This window comes from Lactuca virosa, chromosome 9, assembly GCF_052849685.1.
Source record: "Lactuca virosa cultivar CGN04683 chromosome 9, Lactuca_virosa_CGN04683_v6, whole genome shotgun sequence".
NCBI lineage: Eukaryota > Viridiplantae > Streptophyta > Magnoliopsida > Asterales > Asteraceae > Lactuca > Lactuca virosa.
Window position 1 is genome coordinate 25008460 of NC_136434.1, and position 14605 is coordinate 25023064.

Here is a 14605-nt window from a genome sequence, read left to right on the forward strand (position 1 = left end):
AAACTAAGTTCAAGGCAAATCAAGTTCAAATAAAGAGTTAGTTGTCTCATCAAGGAAAAATGATTTAGGAGGGGTAACTAACGGTTGATTTTGTTTATATTTAGTCTTTTTTTTATGAAATATACCGTTTAATTTGTTGTTTGTATTCATTATAATCTTTTTGATCGGCTATCACCTGGTTATGATGAACACAAACAACAAATTAAATGATATATTGCTAAAAAAATTTGATAATTTGAACAAAATTAACATCCAGAGTTATTTTCCGTTTTTCAAATTCCAAAAATAATTGTTGTTTTTGTTAATCAGAGGTCGTTTGATAGTTGCTAACTGAGTTAGAGCTGACTAGGCTAGAAACTGACTGAATTAGAAGTTCTAACAGAGTCCACATCTAACTGAGTTTATGTTGTTTGATTATTTTTCTGACCGACTATGATGAATGATGAAAAATGACTATATACCCTTATGACCACATATGACTGAGTTTATTTTGTTTGATTCTTTTTTCATTTGTTTGGAATCATGTTTATGATTGTAGAAAATAATATGCAATCTTGATAATTAAAACCAATTTAAAAAATGTCTTTAAAGAGTGGTTTCAAGAACTATTTTTGTTGTACAATTAAAGGAGCATAACTATCTATTCATAATAAACTTCTAAAAACGTAAACAATAAATAACCGTAGTAGAAAAGAGCCCAACATAGTAGTGATTATGAACCTGCTATCCTTATCGAATCTACTCCCATGACAAAGCTCATAATAAGAGAATGTAAACTAGCGATCTTGTTCTTTCTTCCACTGTTTCAACATCACTTGCACATTTCGAGAAAACTTTCCACCTTGAAAGTACCTCTTGGAAATCTTCCCCCACAGTTGTCAGCTTTTGCTATGTTCTAGGCTTCAATACCTTCATGAGTAACAAAAACTCCTTTCAACATTTTATTACAATGTTTGTTGCATAATCAAAGAAAGTGATTCAATCTACATGAAAAAAAGTGTGTAAAAATATCATAAAATCAATCAATCTTCAAACTAAACAGAACCATAATCGAAATTCATAGAAATTAGCAAGCAACATACTTGAAATTTGAAGATAAATAAATAAAAAATAGGTATATAAACAAAATAACCTTGAAGTTTTTCTAGGTAAATAAACAAGAAACACGTAAAACGTACTTCTAAATGGGAATTGAATCCGACAATCATGAGAAGACACATATGATATAACAGACATCCAAGAACCCAAAGACATAATGTAAATAAAGAAAAAGCAGCAGGGTATTCACGAACATACATTCTATGAACATCAATGAGTGGAAGAAGCATACTTGATAACATATCAAGTTCCAAAAATCACTAATTGAAGCTATTTTCAAGTGTCAAAGAATACAAGAATCAAAGAGAGGACCCGGGAGTACCTTTGTATTGGATTGAGAAACCTTAAGTTCGATCGGAAGGAGGCCACAAATACGACCCCAATCAGTCGATGACGATGACCTTCAGAGCTCTCCCTTCACACATTAATCTATATTTCCATACCGGAGTGGAGACGAAGAGAGATGCACGAGCGGGGGAAGGGGTGATTGTGAATATCGTTCCTGTTGTTTGAGACAGGAGGAAGAAGCAAAGACGTGAATTCTATTTGGGAACAAAGGTGAAGGGCAAATACGTGAAAGGTAAAAGGACTGAGTCGACTTCTTTTTGTTGGAGGACCGAATCAACATAAAATTGGGGACCGAGTCCAAGGATGCTATAGGCAAAACAAACAAGCAGATTGGGGATTGAGGACCGGGTCCTAACTTTGGACCTAGTTAGAAGGCTTATCAAACAGACCCTTGCTATAGTCTGAGCAGGTTAGATTAGTTAATTTTCCTAAATTTAATAACAGTAGATCATTAACGTGTCTGAGTCGGTTAGATTAGTTCATTAACGTATCCTTTATTTCGGTTTTGTTTCAAAATCAATCTCGTGTCCCTGTGAGAAGATAATCAGAGATACTGAACCAATTTTGACACCAAAATCTTAAAACAATAAAACCCCAGAAAGGCAGAAACCCTCTAATATCCTTGCATCCCCTTCACGAACTCAACCTAGTAAAAATGGCGTCCATGGCGAAACCTATCCTTTCTTCTATTTTCATTCCTCCACTAGCATCCTTTCATTTCAAGACAACTCAAAAGGCACCATCTCTCCATCTTCCCATGAAGAGAAACTTTTCTGTACTACGTGCCAGTTACGAGGTCGGAGGAGGCTACACGCAAGAAGAACTGGATGCAAGAGAGAAAGGCAGGAACAAACACCAACACCAAGCATCAACGGACGAAACAAGTACTTGGAGTCCTGCTCAATATGAAGCTCTCCTTAAAGGAGGTGAACAAGTTACGTCTGTTCTTGAAGAGATGGCTAACCTTGTAAGACATGCTTTAACTCCAACTTCAAATTCCTTACTTTATTGAATTTCTCTCGTTGTGGCATTTCATCAGTCATCTGGTGGGCACATGAAAAAAAATATACTTATACTTCGATTTTACCCAAATCGTCAAGCATTTGACTTCGTAGAATTGATTTGGACACCATTTCACTTCATAACCATCGTAATTCCAATTTCCTATTGCAATTCAACCCAATTTGTATTTATACAACAGTTGGAAGATGACCAAATGGATGAAGAATCTGAGGAGTTAGCAGTGCTGTTGGCTGCACAAGGCGTGATTGGAAAACGAGTTGATCAGATGGAATCAGGCTTCATGATGGCATTAGATTATATGATCAATCTTGCAGAAAAGGACCAAGACGATAAGGTATTTATTCAAATCAAATCAAAGCAATCAACTTTCTTCTCTAACCAAATAACGATCATCTACATAATTTCAGCGCAAGTCTCTGTTGGAGGTAATCAAGGAAACAGTATTATCCCATCTTACCAAAAAATGCCCCCCACATGTAAGCAAATTTACATTTTTTACCAATTTACACTCACCGATTTCTACTACTTATCTCATAAAATTAGAACTTTTTTGTTTGTTTGTTTGTAGGTTCAAGTTGTTGGGTTGCTATGCAGAACCCCTCGGAAAGAAAGCAGACATGAATTACTGAGGCGAGTAGCAGCAGGTGGTGGTGCATTTGAAAATGAAAATGGTGCAAAAGTTCATCTTCCAGGAGCAAATCTAAATGACATTGCTAACCAGGCTGATGACTTGTTGGAGGTTCTTTTAATTTTTAAAGCATAAAATAAGAAATTAATAAATTTTGTATTTTTTTTTTTTTTTTTTAAATAAAAATCCATTGGTGTTCTGTTGTAGACTATGGAAAGTCGGCCTGTTGTTCCTGATAGAAAGCTGCTAGCAAGACTGGTTTTGATTAGAGAAGAAGCTCGGTGTATGATGGGAGGTGGATTATTAGATGAAAGAAATAACCGTGGTTTAACTACATTACCTCGATCAGAGGTCTGTTTTTATATCTTTAAAATATTAATATATTGAATATTCCCAAAAATATGTTGTTGAAATTTGATGCATATTATATTGTATTTAAGTGCAGGTCAACTTCTTGACCAAACTTGTTGCTCAAAAACCTGGGAAAACAGTGCGCGAAATGATTAAGGATGTAATGTTAGGCAAAGCGGAAGGTGCTGACAATAGTGATGAGGAAGAAAGTACAAGGGGCAGAAAGGTCTTTTTTTTTTTTTTCCTTACACATCATAACAACTTACATTACAATTCCTTATCTTTCTTTACAGATAATAACAATATGTAACAAATAAAGTACATTGTTTCTAATGATTTACAGGCTGGTGTGTCGGGGTCGAAACCAAATCCAGTGCGACCTGGCATGTTTCTAGAAACAGTTTCCAAGGTATTATTAATTTCATAAATAGGTAATGAATTATTCATTACCCATTTATGAAATTAACTTTTTTTTTTCTTCTTTCTAATTCATATGATTTTGAGGGTGAAAATAGCTACAAATGCTCGTAATGTTTCTTTCATTTGTGGGTTAAAATTTTCTTTAATATATAAACTTTATGGAACATGTAGGTGCTAGGTGGCATATATGATGGAAATATCTCTGGCATTACTGCACAACATCTTGAATGGGTATGTATGGTTATCTATTTTGTATCTTGTTCATTTTTTTTTAATCTGAAATCCTAACAAAAAATGTTATATATACCCATTAATTTGTATATTTTCTCGATGGTGTGTCCAGGTTCATCAAAATACACTTCAAGTTCTTCAAGAAATAGCATTTTGAGTTATGAAATTGCACATACAAGAAATATGATTTTTATTAGGACGTAAAACTCACTGGGGCCCACGGGTAACAGATGAAGCAGATGGTAAAGATCAAACGAAGGGCACAACATGCTATGCGAGTAATCATATGTTAATAGTGTTGATTAATTGCAAGTTACAAGTTAAAGATTTTGATGATATATAGACTTCTGATTTAGTTTTTATGGAGTGCTTGCTGTGTGATGGTTTTTTAATTAATTTGTAAAATTTTAATGTACTTATGTATTTTTTTTCCCAAACGTTTTTGATGACCATTGAGTGTGTTTGACACACAACTTTTGAGAACTTCTAGCTTTTACATTTTAAGAAAAAGCTGAAAAAAAAAAAAAGCTTAGGCAGTAGGAGCTTTTAGTTAAAACAAAAAGCTCCAAATCCAAAAACTATATAAGTAGCGTTCAACAAAAACTTTCTTATAACATTGGAAATTGACTTGATTACCTATTTTCAAAATCAATGATGTGTTTTACAGTTTTAGATAAATCATTTTGTGTAATTTTACATGTTTTAAAAGTTTCCAGCTATTTTTACTAAATATTAGTCTACAAATCAAAATTACAGTTTTTTGCTATCAGGTAGTTTTACAAAACAAGTCCCTAATCCAGCTAGTTTAACTGAACACACATTTGGTTTGATCGGTTCATGAATTCGTATAAAAGGATCTATTTCATAAGGATAGGTTTCATAAGGTTTCATATGATTTACATTAATAAGATAAAATAAAATAAAATATGAGATTTCATGCGATTTCTATGAGAAAGGGATTAAAAGGAAAATGAAAATTGCGAAGAATTTGAATGCAGATTGCCGAGCCTTAGTACCTTTGGAATTGGATGTAAATTATTGGACTCATAGTTGGGCCAAATCAAGTTTGTCTTGGTATAGTTTTGGTCGAGATGGGCAAATACATTTTTGTTTAATTATGAGTAAATTATACGAATGGTCCCTATGGTTTAGGGTAATTTTCACGTTTAGTCTCTAACTTATTTTTTTAACTTGGAAAATCCCTACTGTTTGTTTTTGTTGCGCGTTTGGTCCCTGTCTTACCTAAAAAGACTATTTTGCCCTTGATTTTTTAATTTATTTAAATAAACACACCCTCAACCCCACTTCCATCTCACATTACCTTACCTTACCTATCTCACTTTATTTAAATAAATTAAAAACTCAATGGCAAAATAGTCTTTTTAGGTAAGATATGGACCAAGCCCGCAACAAAAACAAACTGTAGGGACATTCCAAGTTAAAAAAAATAAGTTAGGGACCAAACATAAAAATTACCCCAAACCATAGGGATCATTCGTGTAATTTCTTCTTTAATTATTTTTTGTTGCGAGGACTTAACGTGTTAAATATAATTATTAAAAATGTGTATATTAACAATAAAAAATAGAAATTACATTACTATAAAAAAAATCAAGACTGTACCAAATATATAAAATCAAGATTGTACCAAATATATAACGAGAAAGATATATAATGAAAAAGAAGATGATGGTATGGCAACTTCAATATCAGAAATAAAGTTATTATAAAACAAGTGTAACTTCGAGTAAAAAATAAAGTATTACAACTGTTACGTATTTGAACCATTTACACAATCTATAAAAATATAGGTTTTTAGTTATTTATACTCATTCATAAATTTAACTAGTAAAAGCTAAAAAGAGATCGATTTATATATGTTAAGGTTATACCTTGGCTAGGTTAGGTGATGAGTCAAAATTAATATTTCTTAACATGAGGAAATATGTTTAGTTTCTCCCCTAAATACTTTTAAATTTTTGTTATTTTTTAATTTTTGAATAATTAATTAATGCGTGAAAAATGTTTAAGAAACATCAGTAGAAATATATTGCCAGCCTTCGACCAATTTTGTTTTAGTTATCTTTGTATTTCACCCATTTAATTTGTTAAAGATAAAATATAATTTAAATCAACTTATTTGTAAACGAATTTACAAAGTCGATATTAACGTGACATCAAATCCTACAAACATGGAAATCGGAGCATATATTTAGATGCAGATTTTGGTTGGATAGGTCAATAAATATCTATTGTTTTGATTGTTTTAAACTAAATCTTCATCAGTACGTTCTCCAAGAAATGTAATATTTGAATAGATGTGTGACGAAAGTCTTTAAATATTGGATAAATGCCTATATTTTTTCATAAGACAAATTTCCATATGCTCACATGGAAGAACTTATATCTTTTTGCACATTTAGCATTTAAGTTAAATTTGGATTAATCCTAATCTAACATAAACCTTAGAGTACAATCTAAGGCTTAGGGTGTGGAAACACATTTAGCTTGGCAAGTTCATGGCAAGCATGACATACACCATTCACATTAGGGGTGTCGAACGGGTAAAATTTTCGGGTTTCGGGTAGAACGGGTCGGGTAGAACGGGTATTTCCGTAAGAAAATAATACCCGATACCCGACCTATATTGTAATTTGGGTTTTCGGGTTTTCGGGTTTGAGGTCGGGTCGGGTAATTGTCGGGTATACCCGAAAATTTCTTAAATGACACTTATTGATAATTTTTTTTTTATTTTTTTTACATGTTGGTTGGTTTAATAAAGAATCGGGTAGGAAATACTTCATACAATTAACAAGTATATATATAATAACAACACAAATCATTATAATATGTTATGTACTTTTTTAATTCCATTTCGTGCGATAGTGAGAAACTGAGAATTGTGATGACGGTTCAGGACTTCAGCTTCAGCGTCGTATTCCCTTTGCAAGTTTGCGTCGACTGTCGAGCCATCGTTCATAAGAAGGAAACGAAGGGTTTTGTTTTATTTAAAGTGTGCGTACGTGACTGCATTGTATATTTGGTATTATTTAAAAAATGAATTCGGGTATTCGGGTATACCCGAAAATAAATATTCATACCTAAAACCCGACCTATATTATTATCGGATTAACTTATTACCCGAATGTTCATACCCGTCACCCGTTCTACCCGACCCATTCTACCCGAATTCGGAACGGGTCGGGTGGGTAGAACGGGTTTCAGGTTTTTTCGACAGGCCTAATCCACATTATCCTTTTATCGTGGCAAGGCAATGAAAAACTAGGTTTGTGGCATTGGGTCGATGAGGAGAGAAAAATGAGAGATAATTTGCATGTGAGTGTAATGTCTATTTCTTTTTTTTTTCTTTTTTTTTCTCTTTTTTGTATATTTTTTTCTTCAAAATTTAATAATTTGACACATCCCTGAAAATGAAATGGTATGCATGTCTTGTTGTAAAAATGACGTGACAGTGAAGTGACTGCCAAAAAACTGATGTAGCAACGTGACATGCAATACTCCACTTCCTCAAACCTAAGGTTGTAGACTAACATAAAATCTTCAGATTAAGCAAAATATTTATTCAAACCATAATTGAAATAGTTAAAGATAAGATTGAAAAAGCCCACCTAAAAGCCTCATAATCACATGGAGGAACAAAAGAAGGGAAGCATGTGGTGTTTTGATAATACATGCTTAATCTATAAATAACACACTAATTACGATGGGATTAGTTGATGTTTGTCAACCAATAGACAAAACTAGGGTCCACCATGTTCTTCTAATTTTTATATTTGTGGAAAAGAGTCATCAAGAATACTTTTGCTGCCTCTTAATTAAGGAACCCCATGAATCAAGCATGCATCTTAATTTCGTTCCTTTTCCTTTTAACACACTCCATGCAATTTTGATTTAAATGTATATACAAGTGTTTCACTACAAAATATTTTCTATCCAAAACGCTTTTAACACAAAATATGTATGTACATGAATATTTCCTAGGAAATTCTTCGGAAAATATATTTCCTAGGAAATTTCTCGGAAATAATCTTCCTTGGAAAACTCAACAAAATGGATGTGTGGAACAAGTCTTGTGTAACATCCCAAATTTCGAGTCCGAAAAATTTCTTTTTAATTAACAGATTATAAAACATTCATAAGAAAACTGCGTAACAATATATCATTTTGTGAATCAATGTATCATGTCTGAAAACCCAAAACATATAATAGCAACATGTCAGAGTACAATCCCAGAATATCTCAAGTGCGGAAAATCAATGCGTGTGTGTATGATATGCCGCTACCGCGCCGGCTCTTTCCCCTTCGCTGAAGAGGTACCTGAAACCAAAACTGTAAACCGTAAGCACGAAGTTTAGTGAGTTCCCCCATCGTACCACACACCATACAATAACATACTGTTAGGCAATTCTGGGGTGCCTGACTACCCAGGTCAAGCCATTCTGGGGTGCTTGACGAACCCAGGTCAAGCCATTCTGGGGTGCTTGACTTACCCGTCGGTCTATTTCACCCGACTACCGGGGACTATTTCACCCCTACCACTACCATATAACACACATATACTGCCAGACAATTCTGGGGTGCCTGACTACCCAGGTCAAGCCATTCTGGGGTGCTTGACTTACCCGTCGGTCTATTTCACATGACATCCGAGGACTATTTCACCTCCTACTACTACCACATAATATCATAGCATGAACATACTGTCAGGCAATTCTGGGGTGCCCGACCTACCCGTCGGTCCTAACGACCGAACTTGGGGACTAATCTCCCCCTACTACCACTATCACATATAACATATCATGCTAGCACATAAACATATCAGGTAGTAGCAAACATAGCAAACATAGACAATTATCACAAAGACAATCATCTACACCAACTCCTACTGGTGGGCCGGCATTGTGGCCGTAGACCCACCGCTACTGGAAGGTAACTCACCTCAATGTCGTGCAGTGTTTGAATTATCCTCGGTGCACAAGTTGACTCCCTTCGACTCCTCGATCCCTACACGACGACCTTCAAGTCAACACACAGCAAGTACAACCCTAAACAGGGTCAGTCCAAGTCTAGTCAAAATCAACTTCAAGTTGACCCGACTCGCCGAGTTGGGCCGTCAACTCGCCGAGTCCCCCACCCTTTACTCGTCCTTATCCATGAACCGACTCGTCGAGTTGGGCCGTCAACTCGACGAGTTCCTCCCTCACATGAACATCGCATGAAACTCATCCGACTCGCCGAGTTGATGAACAACTCGTCGAGTTCACCTTCATCTGATGAACAAGTTCTGTCCTCGACTCGCCGAGTTGATGAACAACTCGTCGAGTTCATCTTCATCCTTAAGAAGATTGCCTTGGACTCGCCGAGTCTGTTCTAGCACTCGTCGAGTCCCATGAACTCCAGGTCTAAAATCACGTCCAATACATTGGGTAACTCTTCCTGTCCGATTATAACCCTTCTAACACTCAAATGGGTTCCTTTGACTCTCAACAGATATGGGGCTCAAAGCCTCAGACTCGTCGAGTCCCAAGAACGGACTCGCCGAGTCAGTTATGTCCACACTCTAAATCCTTGATTTCTGATGTACAACCTTTGATCAAAAGATAGATCCAAGCTTCTATAATCGATCTAGCACGTAAAGTTACAAACTTTACGTGCTTGCATGGGACTTTGAGCTCAAAAAGACATAAAACAAGCTCTTAAGATGCATGGGGCCTTTCATGGGTGCAAAAGCAGTCCCCAACTGCCTTGTGACTCCTTTAATGACGTGATTCCGAAGCTCTAACCTCCAACCATGTTTGCAATCATGGTTGGCCATCAAAAGTGGCTTATAAAAGCCCTAAATCTCCCCAAAAAGGGATCTAACAAATGAAAGAGCAAGGTTACAGCTTTTTACCTTCAATGAACTGTAGAAGGTGCACAAACTCGGGTTCCCTTGGTCTTTACTTGCTTCCTCAAGCCTTTCTCCTTCCTTCTTAAGACCACAAGCACCAAAATCCACCAACAAGGCTTAGATTGCTTCAATAATGGCTAGGGTTTCAATGAGAGGTGTTCTGGGAGCACAAGGGACGTTGTGGCCGACATAACATTGTTTAAATAGGGTGCAAACCCTCAGATTAGGGTTTTTGTCCAGTCAGAGCCTACTCGACGAGTCCGGGACCCGACTCGACGAGTCCATCACTTAAATCCCGCGCCTCATCCCGCTTCTACTCGGCGAGTTGGTCCTTCAACTCGCCGAATCCAAGGCCAAAAATGCAAAAATACGTAAATAAAAATACATACCAAGAACCAGGTGCTACAAATCTCCCCCACTTATTTCAGACTTCGTCCTCGAAGTCTGCTGCTCGATCCTGGAACAGCTCTGGGTAATGCTCCATCATCTCATCCACCGGCTCCCAAGTCCATTCCGAGCCCTTCCGGTGCTGCCACTGCACCTTCACGAGCTCCACCCTCTTGTTCCTCAGATCCTTCGATTTCCGGTCGAGGATCGCCACTGGCCGCTCAATATAATTCAGGCTGTCATGGACCTGAATGTCCTCTAAGGGTACCACTGCTGAGTCGTCCACCAGGCACTTCCGCAGCTGAGAGACATGGAAAGTGCTGTGGATCTGGCTGAGTTCGGCTGGCAAATCCAACCTATATGCCACCTTGCCCACCCGGGCTATCACCCTGAAGGGTCCAATATACCTGGGACCCAACTTGCCCCGTTTCCTGAATCGGATGACGCCCTTCCATGGCGACACCTTCAGGAGAACCATATCCCCGATCTGAAACTCCAGGTCCGATCGGCGCTTGTCGCCATAACTTTTCTGCCGACTCTGAGCAGTCTGAAGTCTGCTCCGAACCTGCTGAATCCTCTCTGTCGTCTTGAGCACCACTTCGGTGCTCCCCATGACCCTCTGGCCCACCTCACCCCAACATATCGGGGTTCTGCACTTCCTCCCGTATAACATCTCGAAGGGAGGACGGTCAATACTCGCATGATAGCTATTATTATACGAGAACTCCGCCAACGGAAGGTAGGTATCCCAGCTACCTCCGAAGTCTAAAACACATGCCTGCAACATATCCTCTAGTGTCTGGATGGTCCGCTCGCTCTGACCATCCGTCTGCGGGTGAAAGGCGGTGCTAAAATGCAGACGAGTACCCAGCTCGTCGTGAAACTTCTTCCAAAACCTGGAAGTAAGCCGAACATCTCTGTCCGAAATTACCGACACTGGCACCCCGTGTCGCGCCACCACCTCTCTGATATAAATGCCGGCCAGCTTCTCGGCCGAGATGCTCTCCTGAATCGGAATATCCTCTTGGCCAATTGATCAACGATGACCCAAATCGAATCCACCCCCCGCGCGGTCCTGGGAAGCTTGGTGATGAAATCCATCGTAATATCCTCCCATTTCCACAGCGGGATATCCAACGGCTGCATCTTGCCGTGTGGCCTCTGGTGCTAGGCCTTGACCTTCCTGCAGGTCAAGCACCGCTCCACATACCATGCTACATCCCGCTTCATGCAGGGCCACCAGTAATCAAGACGAAGATCCCTGTACATCTTCGTCGCTCCGGGATGAATGGAGAATCGGGATTTGTGCGCCTCCTCCATCAGAACCTGGCGGACGCCTCCGAGGTATGGAACCCACACCCTGCGGTGTAATGTCAATAATCCCCTGCTGTCATAGTCGAAGGAGGAAACCTGACCCACTATACGCTCACTCTTCCGATGTTCCTCCTTCATAGCCTCCTGCTGGGCCTCTCGGATCTGCTCCAATAACGGGGTCACTACTGTCATCCGCATGCAGATATCTCTGATCGGCGCCGCCTTGCGGCTAAGCGCATCGGCCACCACGTTGGCCTTCCCCGGGTGGTAGAGGATTTCGCAGTCATAATCCTTCACCACGTCCAACCACCGACGTTGTCTCATGTTCAGATTCGGCTGATCCATGAGATACCTCAGGCTCTTGTGGTCCGTGTGAATGGTACAATGAACCCCATAGAGGTAATGACGTCAAATCTTGAGGGCGAATACAACAGCCCCCAGCTCCAAATCATGCGTCGGGTAATTCGCCTCGTGAGGCTTCAGCTGCCTCGAAGCGTAGGCAATAACGTGCCCCCTTTGCATCAAAACCGCGCCTAAACCCGAAATAGACGCGTCGCAGTATACCACAAAATCCTCTACGCCCTCTGGCAGGGCCAAGATCGGCGCCTCACACAATCTCTGCCTCAGGGTCTTGAAAGCGGCCTGCTGCTCAGGCCCCCAACGGAAGACTACGACCTTCTTCGTAAGCCGAGTCAAGGGCACGACTATCTTGGAGAAATACTGGATGAATCTCCGAGAGTAGTCGGCTAATCCCAAGAAACTCCGAATCTCAGATGGAGACTTCGGAACCTCCCATCTCATCACGGCCTCTACCTTGGCCGGGTCGACCAGAATCCCGTTCTGATTGACAAGGTGCCCAAGAAACTGCACCTCGCGCAACCAGAACTCACACTTGGAGAACTTGGCGTACAAGCTCTCCCTCCTCAGAGTATCCAAAACCTCTCACAGATTCTCCTCATGCTGCTCCTGCGCCTTGGAATAGACCAAGATGTCGTCGATAAATACTATCACTGACCGATCCAGCATCGGTCTACATACGCGGTTCATGAGATCCATGAACACGGCAGGAGCATTGGTGAGCCTGAAGGGCATCACCACGAACTCGTAATGACCGTAGCGAGTCCGAAACGATGTCTTCTGCACATCCTCCTCTCTGACCCTCATCTGATGGTAACCTGAACGCAAATCGATCTTGGAAAATCAAGATGCTCCCTGCAGCTGGTCAAAGAGGTTGTCAATCCTCGGGAGTGGGTAACGGTTCTTCACCATCACCTTATTCAGCTCCCGGTAGTCTATACACATACGGTGCGACCCATCCTTCTTCTTGATAAACAGGATCGGGGCTCCCCAAGGCGAACTACTCGGCCTGATAAATCCCTTGTCTAGCAGCTCCTGCAGCTGCGTAGACAACTCCTGCATCTCGGGAGGAGCCAACCGATACGACGCCTTTGCAATCGGGGCCGCACCAGGAACCAAATCGATCCTGAACTCCACCTGACGCTCCGGGGAAATCCCAGTAAGCTCCTCCGGGAACACATCTGCGTAGTCTCGTACCACTGGAACATCGCTCACTGACGTCTTACCCGCCTCTCGGGTGTCCATAACATAGGCGACATACCCGACGCAACCCTGCTGAAGGTAGCGCCTCGCTCTCGCTGCTGAACACAATGTGGGTCCATGCTGTGGTCTCTCGCCCTGAATCACCAGTTCTCCCCCACTTGGGGTCCTGATCCGCACCAACTGCTGCGCGTTGTCGATCACCGCCCCATTGGGGCTTAGCCAATCCATGCCGATAATAACCTTGTTCCCCCGCAGAGGTATGGGAACCAAGTCTACCAGGTAACGCTCCTCGAATAATCTCAGCACACAATCTCGGAATACCGCTGATGCTCGCACCGATCGATCATCCGCAATCTCTACCTCTAGAGGGCAATCCAACATGCCTGAAGACTCGGGAAACCTCTTGCTGAGTGCAAGAGAAACAAACGATCGGGTAGCACCCGAATCAAACAACACCTGAACTGGGATACCGTTCACATGGAACGATCCTAAACAGAGCACATATCAATATCATAAACATCATATAAATAAATCAGAGGGAAAGAATCATACCCGTCACCACATCGGGTGCGGCGCGTGCCTCCTCGGTAGTCAACTGGAAAGCCCGGCTCCTCACCACTGGAGCCTCCGCCTTGCCCTGCCGGCCATCAGTAATCCGCAGGGTAGCTGGAGCTGGCGCCTTCACTGGCGCTGCTGCTGACAACTGGGGACAACTGGCCTTCTTGTGGCCCCTCTGGTTGCAGTGGAAACATAGCAACTCAGATGTCTGAATAGTGGGTGCAGGGGCAGTACAATCCCTGCTGAAGTGTCCCGTCTTGCCGCACTTGTAACAGCCCGACAATCCCAATCTACATGCTCCCTCGTGCTGCCTGCCGCACTTCCTGCAGCGGCCCTGTCCTGGCTGGCCTTTCGGCCTACCGTCTGGTCCCTTGGGCTTCTTCCCCGAAGCTCCAGTCACATGCCCCTCCTCTACCTTCCTCTTCCGGATGTGCTCCAGATCAATCTCCCTTTCCCTTGCCCTGGCAATCATGGAATCCAGGGTAGGGCAAGCTGAAAAACTAACATGCTCCCGAATGTCGGCTCGCAGCATGTCATGGTAGCGGGTCCTCCTCATATCCTCATCTCCCGCATACTGGGGCACTAGCAACGCCCTCTCCCGGAACTTGGCGGTGATCTCCGCCACAGTCTCCGTAGTCTATCTCATATCTAGGAACTCCCTCGCCAACTGCTGGAGCTCCACTGCAGGTGCAAACTCCGTTCTGAACCGAGTCACAAAGTCCGGCCATGTCATAGCCTCAACCGCCGGGGCTCCCAGAGAGTCACCAACCGACTCC

The 14605-nt window shown here is 41.2% G+C and overlaps 1 protein-coding gene across 1 annotated transcript; it reads left to right on the forward strand.

Annotated features, from left to right (window-relative positions):
* Positions 1–1940: 1940 nt before the first annotated feature.
* On the forward strand, positions 1941–4461 carry LOC145135634 (protein PEP-RELATED DEVELOPMENT ARRESTED 1, chloroplastic). Its single transcript, XM_079069883.1, has 9 exons — positions 1941–2413; positions 2648–2803; positions 2877–2945; positions 3038–3208; positions 3305–3448; positions 3543–3674; positions 3792–3857; positions 4040–4099; positions 4212–4461. Exons 1-9 carry the CDS (start codon positions 2102–2104, stop codon positions 4254–4256), a joined length of 1155 nt encoding a protein of 384 aa, XP_078926009.1. The 5' UTR covers positions 1941–2101; the 3' UTR covers positions 4257–4461.
* Positions 4462–14605: the final 10144 nt, after the last annotated feature.

Bases quoted from the DNA above. Each gene is read 5' to 3' on its own strand.
- LOC145135634 (XM_079069883.1), top strand. From the start codon at position 2,102: ATGGCGTCCATGGCGAAACCTATCCTTTCTTCTATTTTCATTCCTCCA. The intron at 2,414-2,647 runs GTAAGACATGCT...TTTATACAACAG, and splicing joins TTGAAGAGATGGCTAACCTT to TTGGAAGATGACCAAATGGA. The intron at 3,449-3,542 runs GTCTGTTTTTAT...ATTTAAGTGCAG, and splicing joins CTACATTACCTCGATCAGAG to GTCAACTTCTTGACCAAACT.